At 49.1% G+C, this 25139-nt stretch overlaps 2 protein-coding genes across 2 annotated transcripts; both read left to right on the top strand.

Moving 5' to 3' along the window:
• Positions 1 to 12724: 12724 nt before the first annotated feature.
• Positions 12725 to 21269, top strand: LOC142027828 (electroneutral sodium bicarbonate exchanger 1-like). The gene is made up of 14 exons (XM_075022031.1): positions 12725 to 13307; positions 13764 to 13899; positions 14115 to 14275; positions 15210 to 15395; positions 15504 to 15592; positions 15725 to 15882; positions 16261 to 16348; positions 16854 to 17000; positions 17158 to 17249; positions 17583 to 17757; positions 17894 to 18027; positions 18570 to 18815; positions 18920 to 19025; positions 19960 to 21269. The coding sequence occupies exons 1-14, from the start codon at positions 13190 to 13192 to the stop codon at positions 20299 to 20301; spliced, it is 2178 nt and encodes a 725-aa protein (XP_074878132.1). The 5' UTR covers positions 12725 to 13189; the 3' UTR covers positions 20302 to 21269.
• Positions 20519 to 24208, top strand: LOC142027825 (electroneutral sodium bicarbonate exchanger 1-like). Its single transcript, XM_075022027.1, has 6 exons — positions 20519 to 20548; positions 20849 to 20962; positions 21118 to 21462; positions 22081 to 22332; positions 23139 to 23207; positions 23750 to 24208. Exons 1-6 carry the CDS (start codon positions 20519 to 20521, stop codon positions 24206 to 24208), a joined length of 1269 nt encoding a protein of 422 aa, XP_074878128.1.
• Positions 24209 to 25139: the final 931 nt, after the last annotated feature.

Raw genomic sequence — 25139 nt, 5'->3', positions numbered from 1 at the left:
TGCGGTGACCTCCTCGTGGCCATGGATAACCAGCTGGTTCACATGCAGGGGGGGTCTAGCTCCTGTGCCAGTTTTATGTTGTGTGTGGGATTTTGTGTGATTTTGTTTTTGTTGTTGTTTTTGGGTTTGGTTTTTTTTTGCGATTCTTACTGAACCAAGGCCTGTCACCCCAGGCTGTTTCTGGCAGAGTGACACCAGCATCCCTTGGCAGGACTGGATTTGCAGGACTGGGCTGTGGGTAAATGAGCTGGCAGAAAGCCTGGAGTAGTGCCAGGTCTGGGATGAGCTGCCCAGTCCAGGAGGAGAGAGAGGGTGGTGGTCATCATCCTCTGCCTGCACTAAACTCACATTACCTTGTGGCCTTCCTCGCTTGGCACCAGCCTGTTCAGTGTCAGCACTGGAGCGTGCAGGTGTGTGAAACTACAGCCATCTGGCTTGTCCTCGACTTAGTGATGAAACTAACAGTTGCTTTCTGACAGAAGGCCATCCTTGGCTGGGCTGGGCATGTCCACGGGTTCCCTGTTGCGTAGCATCTACTGGAGGATAGTGTCCATTTGTGTGGCACTTAGCATTTTCCTGGGATGACTGCCATAAGCATTCCATTTATGCTAGTGTCGCTGATCAAGTCTACGATTTCTGCGTGTTTTAGGGCTTTTGTCTGTCCCAAACTTGTAAGCAGTCAAGACCCAGGTGTTAGTTTAGTCTTGTGAAGCCCAGTGGCAGTTACCTGATCAGCAACCTCCTTGCTTGGTGCCCGTGTTGAGATGACACCATGACTGGTCACGGTGAGGCATCGTTGCATCTAGTTTTCTGGGTCACACTGGCTATAGCATCGTGCTGACCTGGCCATGTAACTACAGTGGTTTGGGCTATGCCTCTTCTCCAGGTGTGCATTGACTAGTGATGCTTCAGGTGGCTTGCGTCCAGAAGATGCATCCAAACTACATATGAGTGCCGACTGGAAAGTGCGTCAAAAGCCCACTATTTTCAAAGCGTTACTGCTTGTTGAACAAAGGCTGGTGCCTTGCTGCAGCCTAGGCAGTGTGGACATATGGCCAACTTAGCCTGCAAAGCGGCTTTGAGAAGATCGTCTCAATAGAACCAATGGAGAGTTGAGAGAGGATTGCTGAGTTCATTTTATACCCATTTCCTGAAATTTCTTCTTCTCAGCTTTATTCTTCTTGGTCATATATTCTTAAAATGAAACTCTTCTTTATGAAAAAGAAAGAAAAAAAATTCTGGCTCTGTAGTTTCCAGGCAGCCTGGATTATAAAATGAAATAACCCAACTGTATATTTAGAAGCATGCAAGTAAATGTCTCGTAGCTAAAGTTAATATAAAGGTACAGCTAATTGGAAGTAGTATGTTAACACTGAGAATAACAGTGTATTTATTTCCCATTTCACAAGGTGGAAAACAGACTTCAGTTAAATGAAACTGCAATGAAAATCATAATTATTTTGTTGTATTTCTGAGGAAGAAAGTAAGCCTTGGAAATTTCTCAGGTGATTTTGGAACTTTCTTCTATTGTGGGTGTTCTTTCAACTTTAAAACATTTTCATCAGAATTTTTTGATGCCTGTAAAAATAGTAATAACATAGGAGACTAGCAATATTAGATAAACAATTGCCAATTAAATCAATCTCACTGTTAAAACACAATAGGAAAATGTACACTGCAAAGCAGCATGAAAAAAATGCATAGAAAAATGGTAATGCATGATTTTCAGAATCACGTGCTTTGTGGTTTTTACATGCCTGTTTAGTGGTTTGTCATAGTCCTTACCAAACAGTCGTGTAAGGAACCAGCTTTGCCAAGGACCTTCCTTGCAACACTCTCCTTGGGATACCTAGTTTGTGGCAGCAAAAATGGGAATGCCATGGAAAGGAAAATGAGGAATGAGAGTAGATGGATGGTTTTCTGTGTGTGTGCATGTGTAGGTAGGGAGAGCCCTGGCCCATTTCATGAATGTCAGGCCAGGATCCTGCTGAGAGATGCTGGTGGTCCTGCAGGATAACTCAGCCCCGGATTGTCTTCCTTCTTCAAGTGCTCTGTCTGTGAGAAGCCTGAAAAAGGTGGCCTATGTTGGAAAAGCAGGGCGTGTGGTACCAAGTACCTGCTTTTTTTTTACCCTGATAGGAGAGGAGGATTTGTGGCCTGTCACAGACTGCAAGTTTCCTCTCTAGTGTCAGCAAGTGGGAATTTTGCTCCTTCCAGGGCAATATGGTAGGTTGAGACCGATGAACACAGTGCAACAACTCGGCCAGGTGGGAAGCCTGAAACCATAGTGAGGGACAAAACTTAGCTGCTAGAAGAAGCATTAGAAACTGGCAGTGAAGTTTGTCATGAACAGGTCCAGTGAGGAACCCGCTATGTTGTGCTCATCTCTGAGGAGATGCAAAACCCACAGCTGAATACTAAGCAAAAAGGGGGAAAAAAGGAGGAGGAAGAAAAAACCAAGCAGCATCGTTTGGAGGAAAGCACGTATTTTTCACTCTCATGTAGAATCCAGGAAGTTGGTTTCAAAAGTTTTGTTGTTGTCATTACCTCTTTGATAGGAGTAGTTCATGCTGCTACAGGAGAATCACAATTAAAACTGATGACGGTGTGAGGGTAGCCTCCATGACAGGAGGCAGCGCATTCCCCTCTCTCTGTGTTGGCTTGCAGAGCCTCGCTCCTCACTGAGGGGGGTGGGCTGCCACGCTGCTCTGAACTTGGAGGCAGGTGATTTTGATGCTGAAGGTCATGCCCAGCTCCTCTTTCATGTGCCACAGGTCTGTGACTAGCTGATGAGTGTAGCTGCCCATTATGTATATGCAACGGGAGAGAAGAGGGCTGTTTTGCTGTGGCTCTACAAAAGCTGTGGACAAGAAGACCCAATGACAGAGGAGCGATAGCTCTGATAAGCCAGACCTCTACGCAGTGTCTAATGTTAGTGTTTATCTGGCCAGTGGGTAACTGGAAGTGTTGTCAAATGGCAGATAAAACCCTAAAAACATGCACTGTGACCATCCTTTTACCGTTCGTTGCAAGTAACCATGGGGCTAGGGATGCAAGAAGTCCGTTTTTGTTTCCCCGTTGTTCAGTTCAAGAGTGAAATCAGGAGTAACTTTAAGTGAGAGTCAAATGGACTCCAAGCCTGTAGATGAAACGAAATACAGGGATGGAGACTCTGACCTTGCCTATCCACAAAATAGCAGTGATTTAGAGATCAGTTTATGAACTTATGACTTGCATCTATTTAATTTCATTCAGTAACTGATGTGTGCAGCATTCCCTTTCTAGCACACCTGGGTGGAGGAAGATGTTATCATGCCAGTTCAGGCACTCATGCAGCAGCAAGTAGAATAGCTGTTGTTTTCTTCCTTCACTTCCTCTAGATGAACATCTGAAGTAAGGCAGAGGGGCATCTTTCCACACTGTCATTCTGTGAATTTCTCTTTCTTCAGCCTGTTTCCATTGTACTTTAATTTTGTGCAGAAGTGATGGCTTGCCCATGACACCTGGCTGATGGTTGTTCTCTCATTTGGCCCTTGTCATGGCAGAAGCAGGCGTACTGTGATTGCTTTACTCACCACGTTAGGCTATCAACCAGCATTTGTTGATCACTTGTGCGCTTGCAGATTTGAAGTTGTCATTCTTTCCATTTGCCACAGTTCTCTTTTCTTTTTTTTTTTCTTTTTTTTTTCTTTTTTTTTTGTTAAAGCTTCTGGCACAGGACACAGCCCTCACTATACTTCAAGTAATCCTCTCTGCACCCTTCCCAAAATTCATGGCTATTATTCAAGAAAGCAAAGAAGGGTTCAATGAACAACACTGAGACAGAAAGAATGAAGTCCTGTCAGTTTATATTAAATGGATGGCATTTTTAAAAATTCCTAATTAAATACCGCAACCTTTTCTCATTTCAATTGTTGGCAATAGTTTTGCTGTAGCCCAGTGTCAATTTACTGTTCTCAGGCAAGAGAGGAGCCCTGTTGGTGGGAGAATTGTGCGGGTGGTGTAACACATAGAGCTTCTAGCTCACCTTCCTGTTATTCAGATGCCAGAGTCTGTGATCAGTTGTATACAGCAAGTTGCCTATATTTGCGTTTCACATTTTGGTGGCACTTGCAAGATACCTACTGCTATGTATTAGTCTTGTATTTTGCCACTAGTAAGAGATTGCTGCTGAGCTGATTCACCCTTGTGGAGAATGAAGTCATATATGTAAAAAGTAAATTATTTGGCATGTGCTTGACTTACTACCCTGACTTTTTATGATGTTGTGAGTCAAATTGAGAGTGTTTGTCCTCACCCAACTTTTGAGAAGCTGGCTTACAAAAGATGTCGTTAATAGGTGCGAACACAGTTTGATGCAGGCAGTACACAACTCCCAGCATCACAGGGCCTAGCTCCAATGCTGTGAAGGCCCGTTCCTCTGCAGGTTTGCACTGTGGAGGGGATTGAGAGACACGTCCTGCCGGTTCCTTCTTTTAGTCCCTTGAGCAGAATGGCATTGCGATAGGCTGGAAGAGAGAGGTGCTGGTTTGAGGGCACCTTGTCAAAAACCCCAGTCCTAAAGGTTAGTGAGGATTGACTGAAAAGATCTGATCTCTCATCCTTTGTATCCTCAGATGCACAAAATACAAATGGGCAGAAAATTGAAAAGGAACAGTCCTTGTGGAAGACTGGATGTTTTTTAAGAACAATAAACTGGGAATTCATCTGCCTGCTAAGTATTTTCTCTGTGCAATGGGAATGATGTTTTGTTGTTGTTTAAACTCTTACAAGGAACGTAGCTCTGTTGCTTTTTGGCTGGGGTGGGACTAACTCTCTGTTTGTTTCACAGCGGTCTGGATCTCGACACCGCTGAAAGTGCTGTCAAGGAGTTAGAGGTAGGAGATGAAGCAGGTCCACGGGAGCTTAGCTGAATGTTAGGCTGAGCAAATCTTTTGTTTGTTATGGGACGGAGGACGTTTTGTCAAATGCAGCATTTCAAGTGCGAGTAATGGGGAACTTCTCTAGAGAGTACGAGGGTGAAAAAAATGACGTAAATGAAAAGTGTCATCAACAGGCAGCATGAGCGCGAGTAATGCTTTTATCAGAAATACTTCAAAGAAGCTACTGCCTGTTGAAATTGGACAAATGAAAACTCCTATTTGTGGAGCTCGTTGCACTCCGTGCCTTGCTGGTTCCTGTTCAGATTCGTTCTGCAGTAGCACTTTCCCGTGGTTTCGCTCTCAGCCCCAGACCTGACCACTGCTTTGAACTTCTCAGGCTTGACTAGCTGTCAGACCCTCCTAGTTTTTCAGGAGCTGTGGCAGTACTGGTGAGCTAGCTTGATAGCAGCTAATCTAATGCTCAGTTGCATGTGCTTTCCTCATAGCTGTGGGAGCCAGGGGACGTTCTTTTAATGACGCCATTACTTTGTGGCCAAGCTCGGTGACAGCTGATGAGTTCTGTTGTTGTCATCTTCCTCCTGAGACAGAAGAAAGCCCCTGCCATTCCCGAGGAAATGAGACCAATATACTGCCTGCTTAAAAATGCTCCTGTTAGTTAAGTTTAAACAAATCTTCAGAGTACAGTAGTAGCATTGTAAATAGTATTGAAGAAAGTGTGCTGATCTTAACTGATACAGAAAATTATTGGTTCTTTTTTTTTTTTCTTTTTCACTTTTGAAAATACTGAAAGGTATTCCTAGAAAAAGTTTCCCCTTTATAAAGCAGGAGTTTGTTGGAGCTGAATTACAGTTCCTTTGTAACTGAATTGGGTCAATATTCCGAAAAAGGGGAATATGTTTATTTTTGAAACAGGTCAATACTGCATGTGTTGTGCTGGCAAGGAGGAGGCTTCTTAAATGTAGAACTTCTTAAATTTAAAAGCACACCTCCACTCTCCATAGTAATGCTTCCATGTTAATTCAGGGTTAAGATATTCATTCACTTCAGTTTCTGTGAATCTGTTAGGGCAGCATGCTCTGAGGTGATGGGAGGGAGCAGGGGGAAGAAGGGGAAGAGGAAAAGCAAAATATCTGGAACCTGCTCTTCCATGACTCCTGCAAACTGCAATGTTATTTTTTTCCCAAGCCTGAAAACTGTACTTGACAGTGGAATTGTGGCTATCTTGTTAATATTCTTCCTTCCTTTCTTATTTTGGCCTCTCCAGGAAGCAATTCGAGTAATCCTCGGAAATCTTGATGATTTACATCCATTTTCTACAGACCACTTCACTATCTTTCTGTGTACCCTTTCTTTCCTACTTGTAAAAGAAAAGATCCAATGACTTGTATCTGTTGGGCATTGCTTAATTTGACATTCCTGCCTAGTAGTGCGCAGATCTTTAGCTGGAGTACGAGTCCTTTGAGCTTTGCAGTTTTACACTAGCTGAAGATCCTCCTCAGTTGTTGCCTTCACCAGAGAACTGATGTACGTAAAAAGAATGTTTTGCAGTGTTTTCAGATGGCCACCCCTGCGTTCCAAATCTGATTTAGCCAGAGAAAACAAACGTGTATATGTAAAGTCCCAGGAAGCCCACGTAATGCGATTGCAAGGAAAGCTAGTGTGTTGTTTCAAAAGGTTAATAAAACGTAAAGCGCTCCTTACAGGCGCAGCAGTGTTGGCCCACTAGTAGAGAAGACCGCAGTAGTTTTCTTGTAAGGTACATTAGGATTAAACATTGTAGTTGCTGTAGTGTAAAGGGTTAAGAAGAAGTTACTCTCCTGAGGCTGTTGTTGCAGAGAAAAGTAAGTTAGTTGAAGGAGAAGCCTTTTCAGTCCTAAGGTGTGTCAGTTTGTGAATCGGATCAGGCCCTTTGGCATCATCACCTCCCGTGATTCCGAGTGCCCAGGAGTAATGAACACCCACGTGTTTCCGCCTCCAAGGCATTCCCTTCCAGTCTCGGCAGACTGCGTTATTGCCACCCCTGGTCCTAGCAGGCAAGAACGAGATCATCCTCTTTCCCTGTCAGAAGCTGGTATGTATGAGAGCAACTTATTCCTCTTACTGCCAGGAAGAGAAAGTAGCCCAGAGCATTGTCAGAGAGGAGGCACCCAAACAAACGAAGCCTCGTTGTTGGTTTGCTTCGCTAAAGCGCAGCCAGTTTTGCCTGCGTGCTTGAGGAGGGTTTGATTCCCGAGCTTGTATTTCTAGAACTGGGAAGTCCATCCACCTGCTCAGCCAGCACCGGGCCCTGCGGAGAACTGCAAGCTCAGAGGCCTGGCGTGATGAGCTGTCCTGCAATCTGTGTGTCGGGCTCCTCGCTGTAGCATACCTCTTAGTTAATCACCAGCTGTGGGAGTCCTTGAAGCCAAACTCAAACGAACAATTTCATCCCTTAAAGGAACTGATTGCGTCAGCGTTTCATCTAGGCAAATCTTGGGCTCCATCTCTGGTCCTCAGGATGTTAGTTTCTGCTAGCAAATGGAGTAAAAGTATTCATGTTACCTGTTTCTTCCTGAGATCAGAGGCACGTAAGGAGACTGCTGCCTGGCGTCACCCATTCTTGCACGCATGAGCTCCTAGGTGTGCGAACTGCACCCCCAGGAAGGAACGTCTGTAACTGTGGCGTTTGTCATGTCAATTATCTTTTGTCCTCCCATTTTGAACTGTGAAGTGAATGTAATGATGCTACTCCTGTGAATCCTAGTCCTTTTCAGTTTTTTAAAAAATTACTTTTTAGTTAGGAAAGCTGATGAGGTTTTATTCACAGGGTTGGGAGCGCCTGGCATGTTGTTTCTTGCGGGAAGATGTCAGGACTGAAGCCAGATACAGTTAAGGAAAGACAATGCTATTAATGCAAGCAACTGATGGGAGAGTGTCACCTGGGTGAGTGTTTCTTGTAATGTGTTACTAGCGCTTTTTCACCAAGTTCATACGGACAGATTGTAGGTGCTCCCTTCTGCATATACGTTCAGTGTGGTATGACTTTTGAAGCTTTACAAGAGGACTCCTGCTCCTTTGAAATGTTAGTGCTATGTTCTTAAGTCTTATTGTTGTTCTCAGATGTCAGTAAATGGGAGAGAGTATCGAAGATGAGATTCAAACATGAGAATGTCCACCTCGTGCCTTATCCCTACATTTGCACGATGTATCTAGAACTCGGCTCTATTTCAGCACGGCGTATCTTGTGGTAATTCACTATGGTTATGTTTGGATAATGTCTGGAAACATCTATGATCTATGTCTTGCTTTTCCCTTTCCCTTCCTCCACTGTGTCTTTGAATGAGAGGGAGCAAAACTGCGTGCGGTATGGCTGTACCATGGATTTGAAATAGAGCATAGCAATGTGTTCTCTTTTGTCCTGTATTGCTTTTTTTGAAAATGTCTGGAATTTCTCTTTGCCTTTTCACCCACTGCTGACTCTTCAGCTAGTATTTTTATGAAGCAATGCCCAGTGGCTCCCAGCCTTCATTCTTGAATGTCGGTAACTAGGCTGGAGCCAGCACATATATATATGGAACATGTGTTTTTCTTCCTTATGCTTGACTACATTTGTTGACGTTGAATTTCACGCTCTTTGTTTCTGTTTTCCTAAAGAAAGAATGCATTTGTTTTTCTAAATAATGATAGTAATAATGGTAATAATGTCTTTTGTATAATTAGCAAATGTTGTCACCTCCCTAGTGTCTCATTTTCCAGGTTTTCTATGAATTCCCTGAAGAGCCTCAGGCCCCAGCTGAGACCTCTGTGGGACTCTGCATTGAACCTCCTCTGTTGTGAAAACTGAGGTTTTTTTCTTACTGTTTCCTGTTCTGATGATTGGTCCCTGGGAAAGGCTGCTGCTGGTCTGTCTTGTGAGCACTTAGTAGATATTCTGGTCTCCCTTATCAAATGGACAAGTAGTCCAAAGCAATTGTCCCCATCCCACTGGCTTGTGTTATTCACAGCCAGGAATTCTGAAAGAGCTGTATTTGCAGTTCTTCGGTTTCAAGATATCATATGCAAGTCCAGCATTGTTTCTAAGTCATTTATCTTGTTCTCAGGACGTGTGGTGCAATGCAAAAATGTACTATAAAGTTGGTTAAAGAAAGTCCAGTCACCAAATATTCACCAGATTTTACAATACCTCTGTTACAGGTAAAGAAGTAAACAAGGGCAGTGATGAGCTTTTAAGTTGCGTGTGTGGTTCTCTTTTGTGTGTTGTTTTTTTTTTTTAAAAAAAGTGATATTCCAAGTAGTCTGGAGAAGCAGAAGATATATCTAGGCAATGCTGTAGTTGTCCTGTTTCTGGGTGTCAGTCAGGCAGTGTAAGGTGGGAGTGAATTCTCACCTAGAACCATCCAAGTTGAGGGAAACCTTCCTGTCAATTCCAGCGGACTTTGAATGAAGTCCTGCCTGAGGACGTGAGAGCCGTGCTGGCTTCAGTTAAATGTGTTTTCGCCAAGTCTGAGCTGAGCTGTCAAATGGTTTCTTCGCTGTGAGAGTCTGTATGAGGTCAATAGTGCTGAATAATGAAGTAGTTTCCTAAGTGCTGCATGTGTCGAAAACAACCAAGTTAAGCTTCTTTGGAAAGTAGTTGTTTAGTGAGATCTCAGGGTGGGTTTGTTTTCAATACAGGTAAGTGTCTGAAGATGGAGTGAATTAGTGAAGGTGTCCTGTCCAAATTCCCCCCGAGGAAATCCCGCTCTCTCTGCTAGCATTACGTTCCTGCTAATGATGTTCCTAGGCCCTCCTCTAAAAATGGAGCCAATAGGATGTCCTGGGAAGCAGTAGTTCTTCTTTAAAACTGTTGAGCATAATTCTCTGGATGGCCTCTCAGTGCTTACCTTCTGTTTGAATAAGGCAGCTAATCTTTTATTCCTGAGTCATTTTTTGGTTTTGGTTGTATAAGCCTGGACAATGTTGCGAAACACAGATGTATATTAAGTCTGACTTTTGTTCTAAAATAGAAAAGTCAAAATCAAATTTTATCAATACCAAGTTTGCAATGTTTTGAAGGTCAAGAGAAGAAAAGAAGTGTCAGATAGTGCTGCAGTGGAAGAAATGGTGAAGAGGAGAAGAGTGGAAGTCGGAGCGGAGGCCTCATGCCCACAGTCGGGTGTGGGCAGGTCAGTTGACTACAAAATAGTCTTCTGGGGCACATATCGATGTTTTTGATGTCTCTTGCACCTTCCTCGTATTTCATTCCTGTGTAACCCTTTGGCCCATTTGTCGTCTTCCTTCTCTTCCCTAGGTGACAGAATCTAAGCAGCATTGCCCACGTTTGGGGAAAAGTTGTCCTGTGCTTTCAGGTTCCCATGCCGTTAACTAAAGCTCTTCCCCTCTCACTCCTTTGTGTTAACGTTACCTGCAGAATCACAGCGGGATGAGAACTGGGCGGCTCAACAAAGCGGTGCACTGGCTTGCACACCTGAGGCAGGGATGACAAGGGAGGAACTGGGAAGAGTTTTCTAGCTGCCTCCCAGCCTGCTCCTCTGAGTCGGCTGATGACTGCTGCCTCTCGGCTTGAGGCAGAGATCTCTGTCTGTGGCTTTCACAGAACCGTTGAGGTTTTCGGGACCTTTGATATCATCGAGTCCAAGCCCTCCTGCTCAAGCAGGGTCACCCAGAGCAGGTTGCCCAGGACGTGTCCCCTCAGGTTTTGAGTGGACTCCAAGGGTGGAGACACCACAACTTCTGTGGGCAACCGGTTGCAGTGCTCGACCACAGTTGCAGTCAGAAAGTTTTTCTTGTGTTCAGCTTTAATTTCATGTTTTGCAGTTTGTGCCCTTTGCCTCTTGTCCTGCCAGAAGGCGCTGCTGAGAAGAGCCCGGTTCCCTCTTCTTCATTCCCTCCCATCAGATGTACATGGATAAGAGCTCCCTGAGCCTTCTCCAGGCTGAAGGGTCCCAGCTCTCCCAGCCTCTCCGCATATGAAAAGTGCTCCAGTCCCTTCGTCACCTTTGTGGCCCTTTGCTGGGCTCGCCCCAGTGAGTCCCAGTCTTGTCCTGGGGAGCCCAGTCTGGACAGAGCACACAGACTGGCCCCAGCAGCCCTGAGCAGAGGGGAAATGATCCCCCCAGGCCTTGCTTTCTCATTCAGTGCTGTCTGTAGGTACATGCATAAATTTGCATGTCTGAGCAGCCTCTCAGGCTGTTGTTGCTGGAAGGGTCTTTCATTCCGTCTAGCTGGCGCTCTAGGCTTTCACCTGTCTCCTGCCTTGCTGCTCTTTCTTCTTGAGCTCTTGGGGTATTTCTCACGGAATGTTAAGTGGTTAAAACGTAACACAAGACATGGTTATTCAAATGCATTTGTCTCTTGTTTCTCTGTGCAGCCTGATGAATATCATGGCACTAAATGACTCATTGTTATTCCTTGTATTGCAGATAACTAATTCTTGTTCCTCAGATGCAGCTGTCCTAGGCGGGTAGTATGTTTCACCGGAACTGTTGACCCAGGTGGAAAAAACAGTCTTCTCGGTTCTAGCTAGCAGCCAGGATAAACTACTGTGTAGCAGGGTTTTTTTCTGAATCTACCCATTGATCCAATAAGATATTCTTTTTCCCTACCGTATTTGTGCCTCCTGTTATCCTCAGGATGCTAGAGCTTCAGCTCTACTGTTAGAAAGAAAAAGAGAGAAAACATGATGCTGCTAGTGGGCTTTGCTTCTCAGGAGGGTGAACGAGCCTGTGAAGGGTTTTCCTTCTGCACACTTTTGAGCCTGACACCTCTCATGCAGGAAGTTTCTCTGTTCTGGAGAGTTTTTGCTCAAAGCAGAGCTGGCTTCTCCCCAGGCACTAAGTTTTCCAAGCGGGAAGGCTCTAGGGGTGCATGGCTTTAAGTAGCTGCCTGGATCCGCATCATAGCTTGTGATTTCACAATGGTCCCTATTGTGTCTCTGGAGTTGGTGCACACTGGGTGCCACTTAGCTCCTCCCGTGAGGGCTACTCCATCAGTCCCTGGGGAATCGGGCCCCCTGACTGACCTGGAGGTTCAGTTGTCCCCGAAACCCAGTGACTGACGTGAGGATGAACCCAAACGGGGGTTACAAAATGACACTTCTGGAAGAGTTACAGGTAGCACGGCCGGGGCTCAAAAGTGCAGTTTTGTGGGTTGGGGTTGGTTTTTTTCCAGTTTGGAAATCACTTTTTTAGACAGGAACCTCAAGAACAAAGCAGGAGGTGGGTTTTTTTGGTCTGAAACACTCATCCCTCTCCTGCTGTATTAAAGACGTCCAGACTCTCGTGGTATACAGTAGAGGTGATGTTATGGGCTGTTTTATTTGCGTATGGGAAGGAAAACCTCCTACAAGTCCGTGGTTTTAGGGCTGTGCCTGAAGGAGGAGGAGGCGGCACGTAGAGGCGTGATGGCTCGTGGACTCGCGTGGACGCAGGGGTGGGTGATGGCTGGGAGGACGTAAGGGAGCTCTCCACCCCCAGCCCCAACTTTTCCCTTCTTGTCGTTGCTAAACAGAGACATGACGAGGAGGCAGTGATTGACCGGGGAAGAAGGAGCAACACTGTCAGTGTTCGCTATGAGGAGGAGGAGTTGGAAGGTGAGTCTCTGCTGAGATCCTGGTAGAGGAGCCACCAGCCCAGCGCGTTTTCCCATTGCACAAAGTCTCTCCTGTGTGCCTTGTCGGGTGTCACATCATGTGCAGCAAAACGTGCCGCGCTTCTCAATGAAGCAGCACAGTTATTGTCACGTTTTTTACTATTACGGCTTTTTAAACGGAGGGAAAAAGCCCCCCGGGAGGCCACGGTGTGAGTTGTAGCCACAGGGTTCGATAATTCATGGCTTTTTTTCTCGCAGAGGCTGCTCCTGGCTTGGAGAGGTCAGGAGAATCATTTCAGGGCTGCAGACGCGGGGCTGTGATTTTCTTTTTTTGTTCTGGAGTTCATTACGATGGGACTGATTTGATCGTCTCTTGTCGCCTCGTGCCATACAGAGATTTTGAAAATAATTAGCTTGTGTTGCTGCTTAATGAGCAAGTCTGAGTGTTGTCCAGCCGAAGCTGGAATTTGAGAAGAGGTCCAATACTTTGGGGGCACTTTTAGATGACCCAGAGCCAACACTTGTTGTTGCTGTGTTGTTGCAAAGCTCGAGTAAAATAGGCTTGGAAAAAAGGAGGTCCAGTGAAAATAACATTCAGGGAAGCTGGCGTTGCTCCTGGGATATATAACCGTGGCTTAGCAAGGCACCGGCCACCTCAACCATTGCCGCAATGCCGAGAGTGCTGCAAAAACCGCTGCTTTTTCGCAGGCCACCGGACCCTGTACGTGGGCGCGCGGATGCCACTGGTTAGGCAGAGCCACCGGCATCACCGACGCCACAGCCAGAAGCATCGGGAAGGGGAACGGGAGAAGGACTCTGCCCCGATGGAGCAGGGCTACCACTGTAAGTCCCACCGCGGCATTCGCTAAACTCCTGGGGGCAACGTGGGCGCTGGGGCCTTCTGCAAGCAGGTCCCCGTGGCTAGTTTGAGTGAGTTGCTGTTCTTCCGAGGGAAAGTGGCCGTATTGAGCAACACCCTCTTTTTCCCAAGTTTTCTTTTTTTTTGTTGTTTTTTTTTGTTTGTGTTTTTTTTAATGCAGTTAAATGCATAATGGGTTTAGGCTCGTCTTCCTTAGAGGGATCCTGGCTTTAAAAATGGCAATGTGGGGAAGGAAAGCAGCCCATCCTCATGCAGAGGTGGACTAGATGCTTCTCCTTCTCCACGGCTCTGTGCAAGCCCAGACAGATGCAGAGGAGAGGGGCCAGCCCAGTGTTTATGGCTGCACTGGTGCTGATGGCCACTTTGCACGTGAGCGTGACGAGCTGTGTTCAGGCGCGGTAACGGGATGGGTCTTTGCCTTCTGCCCCCAGGCTCCCCGTCCCAGCGGGTGCAGTTCATTCTCAGGAGCAAGGAGGACGAGCAGCACCTCCCTCACCACTTGTTCTCCGAGCTGGATGAGATCTGTGTAAAAGAGGGCCGAGATGGCGAGTGGAAGGAAACGGCAAGGTAAATCCCTGCTGCTTGGCTGCGGTGGGAGAGGAGTCCCTGCACCGGCAGCGCCCGTGGGCTCTGCTTTCTCCTCTCCAGGATGCGAAGCTTTTGCAGCTGCAGGTGGCGGCACGAGGAGCCTTCTCCTCTTGCCACCCCGTGGCTCTGTCAAAGGGGTTGCAGAGCTGGGGCTGTTTTCTTGCAATGGGGCTGATCGCACCCGATGTCCGCAGGTGGCTGAAGTTTGAGGAGGACGTGGAAGATGGCGGCGAGCGCTGGAGCAAGCCCTACGTTGGCACGCTGTCCTTGCACAGCCTCTCCGAGCTGAGGAGCTGCATCAGCAACGGGTCGGTGCTGCTGGACATTTGTGCCAACAGCATCGAAGAGATTGCAGGTACCATGGGCGCTGCATCCCTCCGGGAACGGCCGAGCTCAGCTCGCCACGGTGCTCTTCACTCCCAAATCAAACCCTGCCCCAATGGCACGTCCTTTTCCAGAAGTGCCACTGTGTTTTTCTCATGAGCTGTTTTTGGATGTAGACTGGGCATGCAACAGTCGCACCGTTTTTTTATTCCAATGCGGGGTCCTTTTGAAAGCAGTTTGTGGGGTTGGAGAAGCCACTAGAGAATATTCTGCAGCCAAAAAGGAGCGTGTGTCAGGGCTTAGCAGGCTGCTCTTAGAAATACAGAGTCTGCGTAAGAGCTGAACCTCCTTAAAGGAACTATTTCTTACAAGCTGTTTCCTCGCATTCTTTTTTTTGCTTTTGCCTTAAGATCCAGCATGTAAGAGTTTTAAGGCAGAGTTTATCTGGCGATGACCAAGCAGTGTATTTCTGTGGGGAAGATACTTGAAGTTAATTGCAAAAGCCGCTTTGGAGAAGTTATCTTTGACTGGCGGCAGGTCTCCATTCAGCCCTTTCAAGGGCTGGAGAAGTCGGAGCCGTTCTTAGCACGTTTCTCCCTGGGCTCGGCAAATTGCACTCCATCAGCACGGGAAGCTCTGGGAACGTCTGTGCTATAGATCGCTTATAATTTGGGTGAACGTGTAGAGTCAGAAAGGCCAGGTCGGGCAAGAAAATTGCGTCATTTAGAATGGGAAATATTTATCTTAGCGGAATGATGAATAAGCACTTGGATGCCATGTTTCTTAGCAGAAGAAAATTCTCGTTTTGGCTGCAAAGGCTGAACATTATTAAAAGGCCTTGCTATGCAAGGCTGAGCCGGCATTAGGGTGCAGCCTGTGTGGCACAGCCTTCCCTGGGGGCTTTGGGGGTCGGGACTTGTTGGGGTTTCTGCTCTGATGGCTTTGTTTCCCTTTGCCATCCTCAGATACGATCCTGGCCCAGCAAGAACAGTCCACGGAGTTTGACGAGCACGTGCGGGCGCAAGTTCGAGAAGTCCTTTTGAGGAAGCACCACCATCAGAACGAGAAGACAACCAACCTTCTGCCCGCTGTCTGCTCGTTTGCTGATGTGAGCAAGAGGCAGTCAGACCTGCACCTCCTCTACAAGCCAGGTGAGGCTTTCTGCAGGGCTGTGGCCCCATTAGACTTGTCCGGGCAAAGGAGAAGCGTCCCAGTTGCTCCTCGTCCATCTTTCTGAGTGTCTTTCTTTTTCCTACCAGCCCAAACAATCACCTCTTGTCCTTCTCCCACCGCTGCAGAAGCTAAAGATGGGGTGAACCCTGAGAGCAGAGCAACGGATTTAAGCAAGGTGAGACACTCGTAGCTTTCTCACGCCTTTAGGGCCAGATTTGCTCTTGCAAACTTGGCTGGAGAGTGTGCTGCAGAGCGCTGTGGGCTTTGCTTTTGGGGTAATTGCCTGAAAATCGCTTGTCGTGCCCAGGCGCAGCTGCACTTCATGAAGAAAATTCCCACCGGGGCTGAAGCATCCAACGTGCTCGTAGGAGAGCTGGATTTCCTTCACCAGCCCATCATGGCATTTGTCCGCCTGAGCCCGGCTGTCCTCCTCTCGGGCATGACGGAAGTTCCCATCCCAACAAGGTGCGAATGAGAAGCGCAAATTTTTTCCGTAAAAAAGACACCCAACCAAAGATCGAGTTGCAGGCATCAGTTTGGTGTCCCAAGGGAACAAGGCGAGTGGGAGGGGGAGCAAGCACGTTTCCCCCACCCACATCTCCTCGCCTTCGTTTCTCCATTCCCTGCTGTAGCTTTTAAACCCATCGGCCAATTGTAATGAAAGTTGGCCCCCAAATGAAATTTGCCGTCGGTTTTGAAGAATTTCAAATTCATCACGGCGTCGCTGAGCCTACGTGTCCCGTCTTGAGCCACGCTCCGGGCTGGGAGCTGCCAGGGCTTTCCTTGGGTGCTCTTGGAGCAAGGACACCTTCTTCTCTCTCTCATTTTGTTTTTCTTGCCCAGGTTCCTGTTTGTTTTGCTTGGACCAGAAGGAAAAGCCCATCAGTACCATGAGATCGGCAGGTCCATGGCCACTATCATGACAGATGAGGTGCGACAAGATGAGATAGCTCCGGGTCATTTTTGCCTTTCTTCAGCTCTCCCTGTCTCTGAAGTAGTGAGGAAGAGGATTTGCTGTCCCAGCTGCCCGCAGCTCTCCAAATAGCCCAGCCCTCTTTCTCACCCCAAAGCGAACACGCAGATTTGCATCACCCCACATCCTGGAGGCTGAAATCCCACCCGGGGTGCATCCTGCACCTCATCCTTCTTGCCGGGGTCCCCAGCACGCTGTCCCCAGTGGTGGCATTGCCAGGGCCAGTCAAACTTCTCTTGCTCTTTAAGCAGAAGGGTATGGTGTGCCATGGGGGACGGGGGCCTCGTGGGGGAGATGATTACAAATGCCCTGACGCACAGATTTTTCCTTTTGGGGGAGTATTTCCTGCCCTTTCCAGCAGGAAATTTGGGGGAAAAAGCCTTGCGTTTAGCCAAGAGCTTATTGCACTGGTTAGGACCTCCGAGCTGGGTTGTCCTCTCACCAGGTTGTCTTCCATTGGCAGGTTTTCCGTGACGTTGCCTATAAAGCCAAGAACGGGGCTGACCTCGTGGCTGGCATCGACGAGTTTCTGGATCAGGTCACGGTCTTGCCGCCAGGAGAGTGGGATCCATCGATCCGAATCGAGCCCCCGAAAAACGTCCCTTCGCAGGTGGGAGGCGCGAGGGGGACGGGCGGGACGGCTGGGGATGCTGTTCAGGGGCCCAAATTCACAAGGTCCCACTCTGACACAGTCACAGAGGCAGACCAGAAGCAAAACAAGCCAGCGGTTACAAGTCCATAGCTTTATCTTACTTCCATTTTAACAGGAAAAAAGGAAGATGCCAGGAGCTCTTGACGACAGTGCTTCTCACAGCACGCTGGAGAAACACAGTGGCCCTGAACTGCAGCGGACGGGAAGGTGGGAGCTTTAATAGTTTGGGTTTTTTTTCTGTTTGCTTCTCAAATCTGAGCATGCACCCTCCCTTCTAGCAGGTCTTTGGGGTTAGCTGGTTCAACGAAGGGGCTCCGCATTGCCAGCTTGGTCCCCTGGGCTGGGCAGGGGGGAGATCTGGGCAGCTGGGCTCAGCCCCAGCCATCACCATTGCACGCAGGTTTCCTTGATTTGGGAGGAAGGAGAGTGCTTCTTTTTAGCCACGAAAGTGACTCCGTGCTTCTGATTGCCCTTCTGCAGCAAAGCAAAGTCACCGTGTTCCTCCAAGAAAACAGACTCTCTTCTTTTTCCTTCCTGCAGGCTCTTTGGAGGTTTGACCCTGGACGTGAAGCGGAAAGCCCCGTGGTTCTGGAGCGACTTCCGGGATGGTCTGAGCCTGCAGTGCCTGGCGTCCTTCCTCTTCCTCTACTGTGCCTGCATGTCCCCTGTCATCACCTTTGGGGGACTGCTGGGGGAGGCGACCAATGGCCAGATAGTGAGCACCTCTCTCTGTTGGGGGGCATGGGGGAGGATAAAAGTCAGGCCAAAGTCCTCGCTGCAGTGAATCGGCTTTGGTTTTTGTTTCTCCCTAACGATTTATTTACTCACGGCTGCCTCTCTTCCCCGGACAGAGTGCCATGGAGTCGCTGCTGGGCGCGTCCATGGCCGGCGTGGTGTATTGCCTCTTTGCCGGCCAACCTCTCACCATCCTCGGCAGCACCGGACCCGTCCTCGTGTTTGAGAAGATCCTCTACAAATTCTGCAAGTAAGGCTGGCTGCCGCAGCTGGGTGCTGCGAGAGCCTTCAGAAGGGGGCAGTGATGGAGAAAAGATGCTTTGCTTTGCTTTTCTGTTTCTTAGGGGTAGTTGCTAGATTTTAGTGACAGTCCTTTTGTTGCTATGGCTTTGATGGGAGATAAACCACCCTTATTGCCATAAGGTTTATCATTAAGCCCCAGCTTGCTGGCAGCAGGTGACTGGGTGCAAACCCAGCTGGTTTCAGTGTCAGGGCATCAGGGTGATGTGGGAGAACACCACCTGGCCCAAGAGGGACCTGACCTCAAGCAGCCTCCAAGGTGTTAACACAAGATCCTTGTTCAACAGTGGTAACTAAATAATTGGCCTCTCCTCCTGTGGGTCTACACCCTGCACCACAGCCCCGAGGCTCTCTGTAGTAGTACATGGAAACTGCATTTCCCATCCGCAGCCTTGACACGCTCCAGAATTGCTCCCTGTTTTCCCCGAAGGCAGGCATGTCTCAGGGCCTCTTGCTGGCCTTTGCAGCCTTTGTTTCATTTTGCTTTCCCAGGGAGTACACGCTCTCCTATCTGTCTCTGCGGGCGTGCATTGGGCTGTGGACCGCCTTCTTGTGCATAGTGCTGGTGGCCACCGATGCCAGCTGTTTGGTGTGCTACGTCACCCGCTTCACGGAAGAAGCCTTTGCCTCCCTCATCTGCATCATCTTCATCTACGAGGCTCTGGAGAAGCTGAGTCACCTGCGAGACACCTACCCTGTGCACATGCACAGCAAGTTGGACTTCCTCACCAGCTACTAGTGGGTTTTTTTCCCCCTGAGAAAGCTTCTGCCCCTTGGCAGGATCTGCGGGCTGCACCTCCATCGCCTTTCCCTTACCCCTGTCTTGGCTTCTCTCCTCCCAGCTGTAAGTGTGAGGCACCGACCCATCCCAGCAACGAAACGCTGCGTTTCTGGGCGAGCAACGGGATCAACGTGTCTGGCATCGCCTGGGAAAACCTCACGGTGACCGTAAGTGCCCCGAGCCACTGCTTCCTCGCGCCGCGGCCACGGGGTCCAGGGGCATTTGCATGGTGCAAAAGTCAGAGCCCTTCAGGGAATGATGGGCTTCAAACTGTGCTAGTGCTGCTCGGAAAAGTCCTTGCTTAAATCTAGCGTGTGGTTTGTTAAAACCGCTTGGTCCTCGGGAGGAGAGTCCACCTTGTCCCAGTCTACCTGGTCCCCAACGTTGTGGGTAGGTAGCAAGTGTCCCCCTCAAGCCTGTTGCCGGACAGTATTTCTGACTGGGAGGAAGGTTAAGTAGTGGGTGGTTTGATTATTGTAGAAGTTGTAGGTAGGACTTAAGTTCATGCTTGAAAGGTAGTAATTGGCCTCCTTAATGGGTTCCTAGTAACTCTGGGCCTTGCTTTCTCGTTCAGTGCTGTCTGTAGGTACATGCATAAATTTGCATGTCTGAGCAGCCTCTCAGGCTGTTGTTGCTGGAAGCAGAGCCCGGGCCTAGGGCGGCAGGCTCTTATGGTGGCCTTCATCCCCTCTTGGCCAGGTTCTGCGAGCCCTCCCCTGGGAAGGGACGATTTGTCTCTTCTCCTCCTTTCCTACCATGGTTGTCTTTAGCCCTCCTTCCCTCTTCCCTCTCTCTCTCTCCCCAAGAGTTTCCAGTGTTTCCTTCCCCTCTGGTGTCTTCTTTAGCCACGATTGCTCGAATGGCAGGCAGAGGATGTGCCGAGGGTGCGTGGTATGGTGTCCCCTCACATCTCGTTTCTCCGCTCTATAGTTCGATGTGTCACTTGTTCAGCTGCTGCTGCTCATTACATATAAATCTCCATTGGCAGGAGCAGTTAGAGGGTCGTGGATCTTGGACCAAGATCCTCAAAACCCCCTAGCTACGCGAGGTTTCCCTGCCGCACGTGCACTGCCTTTGTGTCCTGACGCTCTGTTTCTCCAGGAATGTCGGCATTTGCGTGGGGAGTTTCAAGGACCTGCCTGTGGACGCGACGGCCCCTACACGCCTGATGTGTTCCTCTGGTGCTGCATCCTCTTCTTCGCCACCTTTGCCCTGTCAAGCTTCTTGAAGAAGTTTAAAACCAGCCGCTACTTTCCAACCAGAGTAAGTAGAAGATGGTGGCCAGCGTCCATCTCCACACTCGTTTCCCAAAATGGCTTTCCTGGAGCACTAAGCAGTATTAGCCCCGCCATGGTCAAGCTGGGAAACGTTGGCCTTGCAGGCCAAGCTCTCCAAGAGCTTGGATGTCCCGCACTCATTTCCGTGAGTGCAAAATCATCGTAGCATTTCCCACCTGCCTCGCGATCTGCCCCAGATTGAAGATTTTTGGGGTTTGATTTTTTTTAATTTTTTTTTTTTTCCCCCTCCTCAGGTAGTAGGAAGTCAGGTTTCCCAAAGTTTTGGGGGTTGGGGTTGTGGTTTTTTTTCCCTACCTTCTGCGCATTATGTGCTCGAGCGGAAAGTAGATTCGAATGAGGAGGTTCCTTTTGAGGACTAAAGGATGCCTCAGTGCCTTGTTGCCGTTGTAGCTGTGAGTGTAGCTGTAGTGGCAGACATCTCTTTTCTTATTTTTAATATTATTATTATTATTTTTAGGTTTTGACTTAAACCAACCCTTGTCCGCCTAATTAAGCTTTTTTTATTATCTGACACCAGATCTCACGGGGACAAACACAGCAACAGTATCTAAGCAAGGGATCAGGCTGCATGTGCTCAGAGGGGTGGTGGGATTTGGTTAACCAGCCTGAATGTTGTGGATGTCCGCAACTCTTGCATCTCACGTTACGGCCCTGTTTGCCATGCCCCTTTCACCTCTGGTTTCTCGCCCCAGGTACGGTCCACGGTGAGCGACTTTGCTGTTTTCCTCACCATCGCCATCATGGTGCTCCTTGACTTTGTGGTTGGGATCCCATCGCCAAAGCTCCAGGTCCCCCACACGTTCAAGGTAATGGGGTGTTTTGGCACGTGGGGGTGCCACAAGGTGATGCCGGGGCAGGGCAGGGCTGAGTCTGGAGGAGATGCTGGTGGTGTGACCATCTCCTCTTCCACCTCCAAGTGCCTTGCTTCCTCCTGGCAATGAGAAGATGGCCCCAAAACTAGATACCTACAGGAGAAGTACCTAGAGGTGCTTGCAAAGAGGAGACTGGCACTGCTGAAGCCCACGGGAGAGGGGGACATGAAGCCAGGGCTGGGAGGTGCTCTGACACAGGGAGGGAGGGGAAAAGGAAAGCCAGTGGAGTGCCTGGGCTGGGAGACGATGCTGATGTGTGGGCTTTGTTGCAGCCTACCAGAGACGACCGCGGGTGGTTCATCAACCCCATAGGACCCAACCCTTGGTGGACGGTGTTGGCTGCGCTCGTCCCAGCTCTGCTCTGCACCATCTTGATATTCATGGACCAGCAGATCAGTGCCGTTATTGTGAACAGGAAGGAGCACAAGCTGAAGGTAAGGGCCTGCGAGAGATGACCCCGGCCCCAGCCCCTTCTGGGCTGCAGGTCTGGGGAGAAGCTCTTATTGCCGATGCTTTCTGAAGGCATTGGTTTGGGACAAGGTCAGGCTGCGTGGCAGGATGCTCTCCTGGATTAACGATGATGCAGGGAGCAAGTGACAGGGCAGTTCAGATGAGCAACCTTTTGGAGGAGCAAATTAATCTTGGAGCAATATGGAAGCGCGTTTTTGTTTTGAAACGGCAGCGGCAGCAGGTGCGGGGAATGCATTGTTTTGATGCGCTGCCAGGGATAACTCAGAGTCACACCTTCCTCGCAAGTGGTAGAATTTTCTTTGTGAGTGAAAAAAACGGTTTGGTGGTTTTGGGTTGTGGGTGGGGTTTTTTTGGAGAAGTATGTATCGCACAAGCTCCCCATATCCCTTGTGTCTGAACTCCTGCCAGATTTTCATGCCAGGTGCTTGTGCAAAGCCTGCGTACACCCGTACTTGTTTCCATTTCTTGTTTTAAATTCTGAAGAAGTTGACCTGTGCTCGAGCAGGGTTTGAGTCTGACTTGCGACGTTATCCTTGCTCTTGTGCTATGGGATGCTCTGTTTCTTGTTTTCCTGCCTGCAGAAAGGATGCGGGTACCACCTGGACCTTTTCGTGGTGGCCGTGATGCTGGGGGTGTGCTCGGTGATGGGGCTGCCCTGGTTTGTGGCTGCGACCGTCCTGTCCATCACCCACGTGAATAGCCTCAAAGTAGAGTCTGACTGCTCAGCTCCAGGAGAACAACCCAAGTTTCTGGGGATACGAGAGCAGAGAGTCACTGGCTTGCTGATCTTTGGGCTCATGGGCTGCTCCGTCTTCTTCACTTCCGTGTTAAAGGTGAGAGGAAAATGCAAACCACCCGACAACCGCGAGCTTGTTGGAGGTTACAGAAAAACAGTCCCCTCTCTGCAGGCCTGAGTAGTTAGTTGTGGAGCGGAGGAGGAGGGGGTGATCCCAACCCTTGGGGCTTGACCCACGGTGGGAACCAGCCTCGGTTAGGCTTTGCAGCCCTTCGGGCCGCCGTTTGGTGTGCTCGAGGCAAGCGAGCAACGCAACTGCTTGAATTTTCAGGTGTCTTTCAGGCCCGCCCATGTTTATGGGTTACAGCTGAGCATATTCAGACCAGCACGTCTGCTCTCTTTCAAACAGGCAGCCCTTTACGGGCTGCAATTTGCTCCCCAAATGCCCTGGAGCAGCTGTTCCCAGGAGCTAAACACACTGAGGTCATCCCCGTGGGCTTCCTTGCACGTTCCTCCCACAAAGTAATCTCATCTCTAGGCTAAAAGGAGGCCTGTGGCCTTTGCCTGTTGCCCCAAGATTAGGCAGAAGTGTTTTTCTACCGCCACAGAATGCGGCATAGGGTAGCACGGGTGAAATCGCCTATTTTCCTCCAACCTTTCTGGAAAATAGGAGTATTCTGAGGAGAGGTAACTCCAAAGTTCAGCCTAAAGCAGAGCCTTAGCTCACTCGTGCGCACAAAATCTTTAATGGTTAAAACCTGACCCATCTGTAAGCCTGAATGGAAGCTGGAAGGCTTCAAGCAATTTTAGGCAGTGCCTGTGGAAGAGGGTGGTAATACTGAAAATGCAATATGGAGAAAGAAACGATTGCATTCTTTTTTTTTTTTCTCTTTTCCCCCCCAGTTTATACCAATGCCTGTGCTCTATGGCGTCTTTCTCTACATGGGTGTGTCGTCGCTCAGAGGAATTCAGGTACGGACTCTTTTACAGCGTGCAGCATGTCGTTTCCCTGGTATTTTGTCTCCGTAGCAGCAGGGAAAAAAGCAGTGGCATGGGAAAAACTTCTTGCAGAGCAAGCAATGAAACTCTTTTGTGTAAGAAAAAGATTGGTGGAGGCACAGGAGGTATATAGGGCTGGGAGGACCAGGCAAGTTCAGCGCTCTCTGTTTCAGGGTTTAGGGCAGGTCAGTGTTTGGTTACGTGAAAGCGGGGGAATTCAGTGCAAAGGGAAGGCAGTTTCTGCCACTGGTGGAAATCCTCGCTGGGGGATTCAGTGGGCCGAGAAATGCTAATAATGGAATGGCACGGAATAGTTGCCGTTTGGTGGGCAGCTCTCAGGGGCAAGCCGGTTGATAGATGGAGCGAAGGGAAAATGGGTGCTGCTCCCAGGAGGAACGCGGTGGGATCCAGGATTTCTGACGGCAAGCGAGATGCTGCAAACCGCCTCCACGTCTCGAGAGGGCCAGAAACTTGCCGCAGTCCCAAGGCGGCAACCTTTCCCTTTTATTTTGCAGTTCTTTGATCGCTTGAAGCTGTTTTGGATGCCAGCGAAACACCAGCCGGATTTCATCTACCTGCGGCACGTGCCCTTGCAAAAGGTGCATTTGTTCACGGTGATCCAGCTGACCTGCCTCGTCCTGCTCTGGACCATCAAGGTGTCCCGTGCCGCCATCATCTTTCCCATGATGGTAAGAGCTGCCGCCGCTCAGCAGCGGGGTGTTTGCAGCGTTGGAGTGAGAGGTGGCATCGTCTCTGAGCTCACCGCATCTTCCCTCTTATTCGTGAAGGTTTTGGCTCTCGTCTTTGTCCGGAAAGCGATGGATTTCTGCTTCTCAAAGCGCGAGCTCAGCTTTCTGGATGACCTTATGCCAGAAAGGAAGAAGAAGTTGGACGATGCCAGAAATGAAGCCAGAGAAGAAGAAGAGGTAAGGCTTGCTGGGTCCTCGGGGCTGGACATCTCTGTCGGGCTGTGAGGTTGCCTGTTTCTCTTACAGCTTGTCTGGAAACGTTGGGGGAAGATCAGCACTCAATCGAAATAGATCCCAATAGCCTGGATCCCACATTGTAACCTTTGTTTCCTCAAGTAGCAGTGAGCTGAACGCTTGAATACAGGTGTAATTTTTAAAACGAGTCGTTTTTCACAAAGGTCATTATCATTACGATGATTATTATTAGAAGGTGCTGCTGCTGCTGCTGGCAAGATTTGCTCATAATCGTGTTTTGAACACCCAGTCCCCCTGCCCCAAAACCTTTGGAGTGAACGGTTTCTACCCTGCTGCACTAATACCTATAGCTGCCAAGGGGCAGAAGGGGAGGGCAGACTGCTAAGTTTGTGCTGGGCATTCAGCTTATCTCCACTTTGGCCAAAGACAGAGAACGTGATTTGTCCCTTTTTTACCTCAGGAGTCCAGGAGGGCGATGGAAGCTGCTGCTGCTGCAAGTTCAGTTCAGCTGAACGTGGGGAAGACCAGTGACATGGATATCCCAAAGCAAGGCAGTGACAGGTAAAGCCCCACCAAGCGCCAGGACCCCCGGCAAGATTAGCTTGAAGGGGTTTGGCAGAGTTTTCTCCACTTGCCTCTTTGTGGGGCATCCCACAGAAACCAGCAGGCAGCTTGGTGGGAAAATCAAATTCGGGGGCAGGGCTGCAGGAGGTGATCGCAGGGCTCTGACCCCAAGCAGAGTGGCTGCAGCACTCGCGTTTGACCCCCAAACCTTGCATCATCAGCGCCTTTACGGTAGCTGGAGTTCCTCATACTTACACATGAGGAGTTGCAGGCGTGATCTGTACCAGCAGTGGCTTAGGAACCCGGACCAGGGCTAAACCCCAGCAAGAGCCTTTGCACAGAGCTGTTGCTCTGCAGCTCCCCAGCTTGCCTCCCAAAACTCCTCATCCAGCAAAAC

This window comes from Buteo buteo, unplaced genomic scaffold (assembly GCF_964188355.1).
Source record: "Buteo buteo unplaced genomic scaffold, bButBut1.hap1.1 HAP1_SCAFFOLD_59, whole genome shotgun sequence".
In the NCBI taxonomy this organism is placed as follows: domain Eukaryota; kingdom Metazoa; phylum Chordata; class Aves; order Accipitriformes; family Accipitridae; genus Buteo; species Buteo buteo.
The sequence above is the reverse complement of the archived record's forward strand: the minus strand, read 5'-3'. Positions and strand labels throughout refer to the sequence as shown.

Bases quoted from the DNA above. Each gene is read 5' to 3' on its own strand.
- LOC142027828 (XM_075022031.1), top strand. From the start codon at position 13,190: ATGCCACTGGTTAGGCAGAGCCACCGGCATCACCGACGCCACAGCCAG. The intron at 17,250-17,582 runs GTGGGAGCTTTA...TCCTTCCTGCAG, and splicing joins GAACTGCAGCGGACGGGAAG to GCTCTTTGGAGGTTTGACCC. The intron at 18,028-18,569 runs GTAAGGCTGGCT...TTGCTTTCCCAG, and splicing joins ATCCTCTACAAATTCTGCAA to GGAGTACACGCTCTCCTATC.
- LOC142027825 (XM_075022027.1), top strand. From the start codon at position 20,519: ATGCCTCAGTGCCTTGTTGCCGTTGTAGCT. The intron at 21,463-22,080 runs GTAAGGGCCTGC...TCCTGCCTGCAG, and splicing joins GGAAGGAGCACAAGCTGAAG to AAAGGATGCGGGTACCACCT. The intron at 23,208-23,749 runs GTACGGACTCTT...TTTATTTTGCAG, and splicing joins CGTCGCTCAGAGGAATTCAG to TTCTTTGATCGCTTGAAGCT.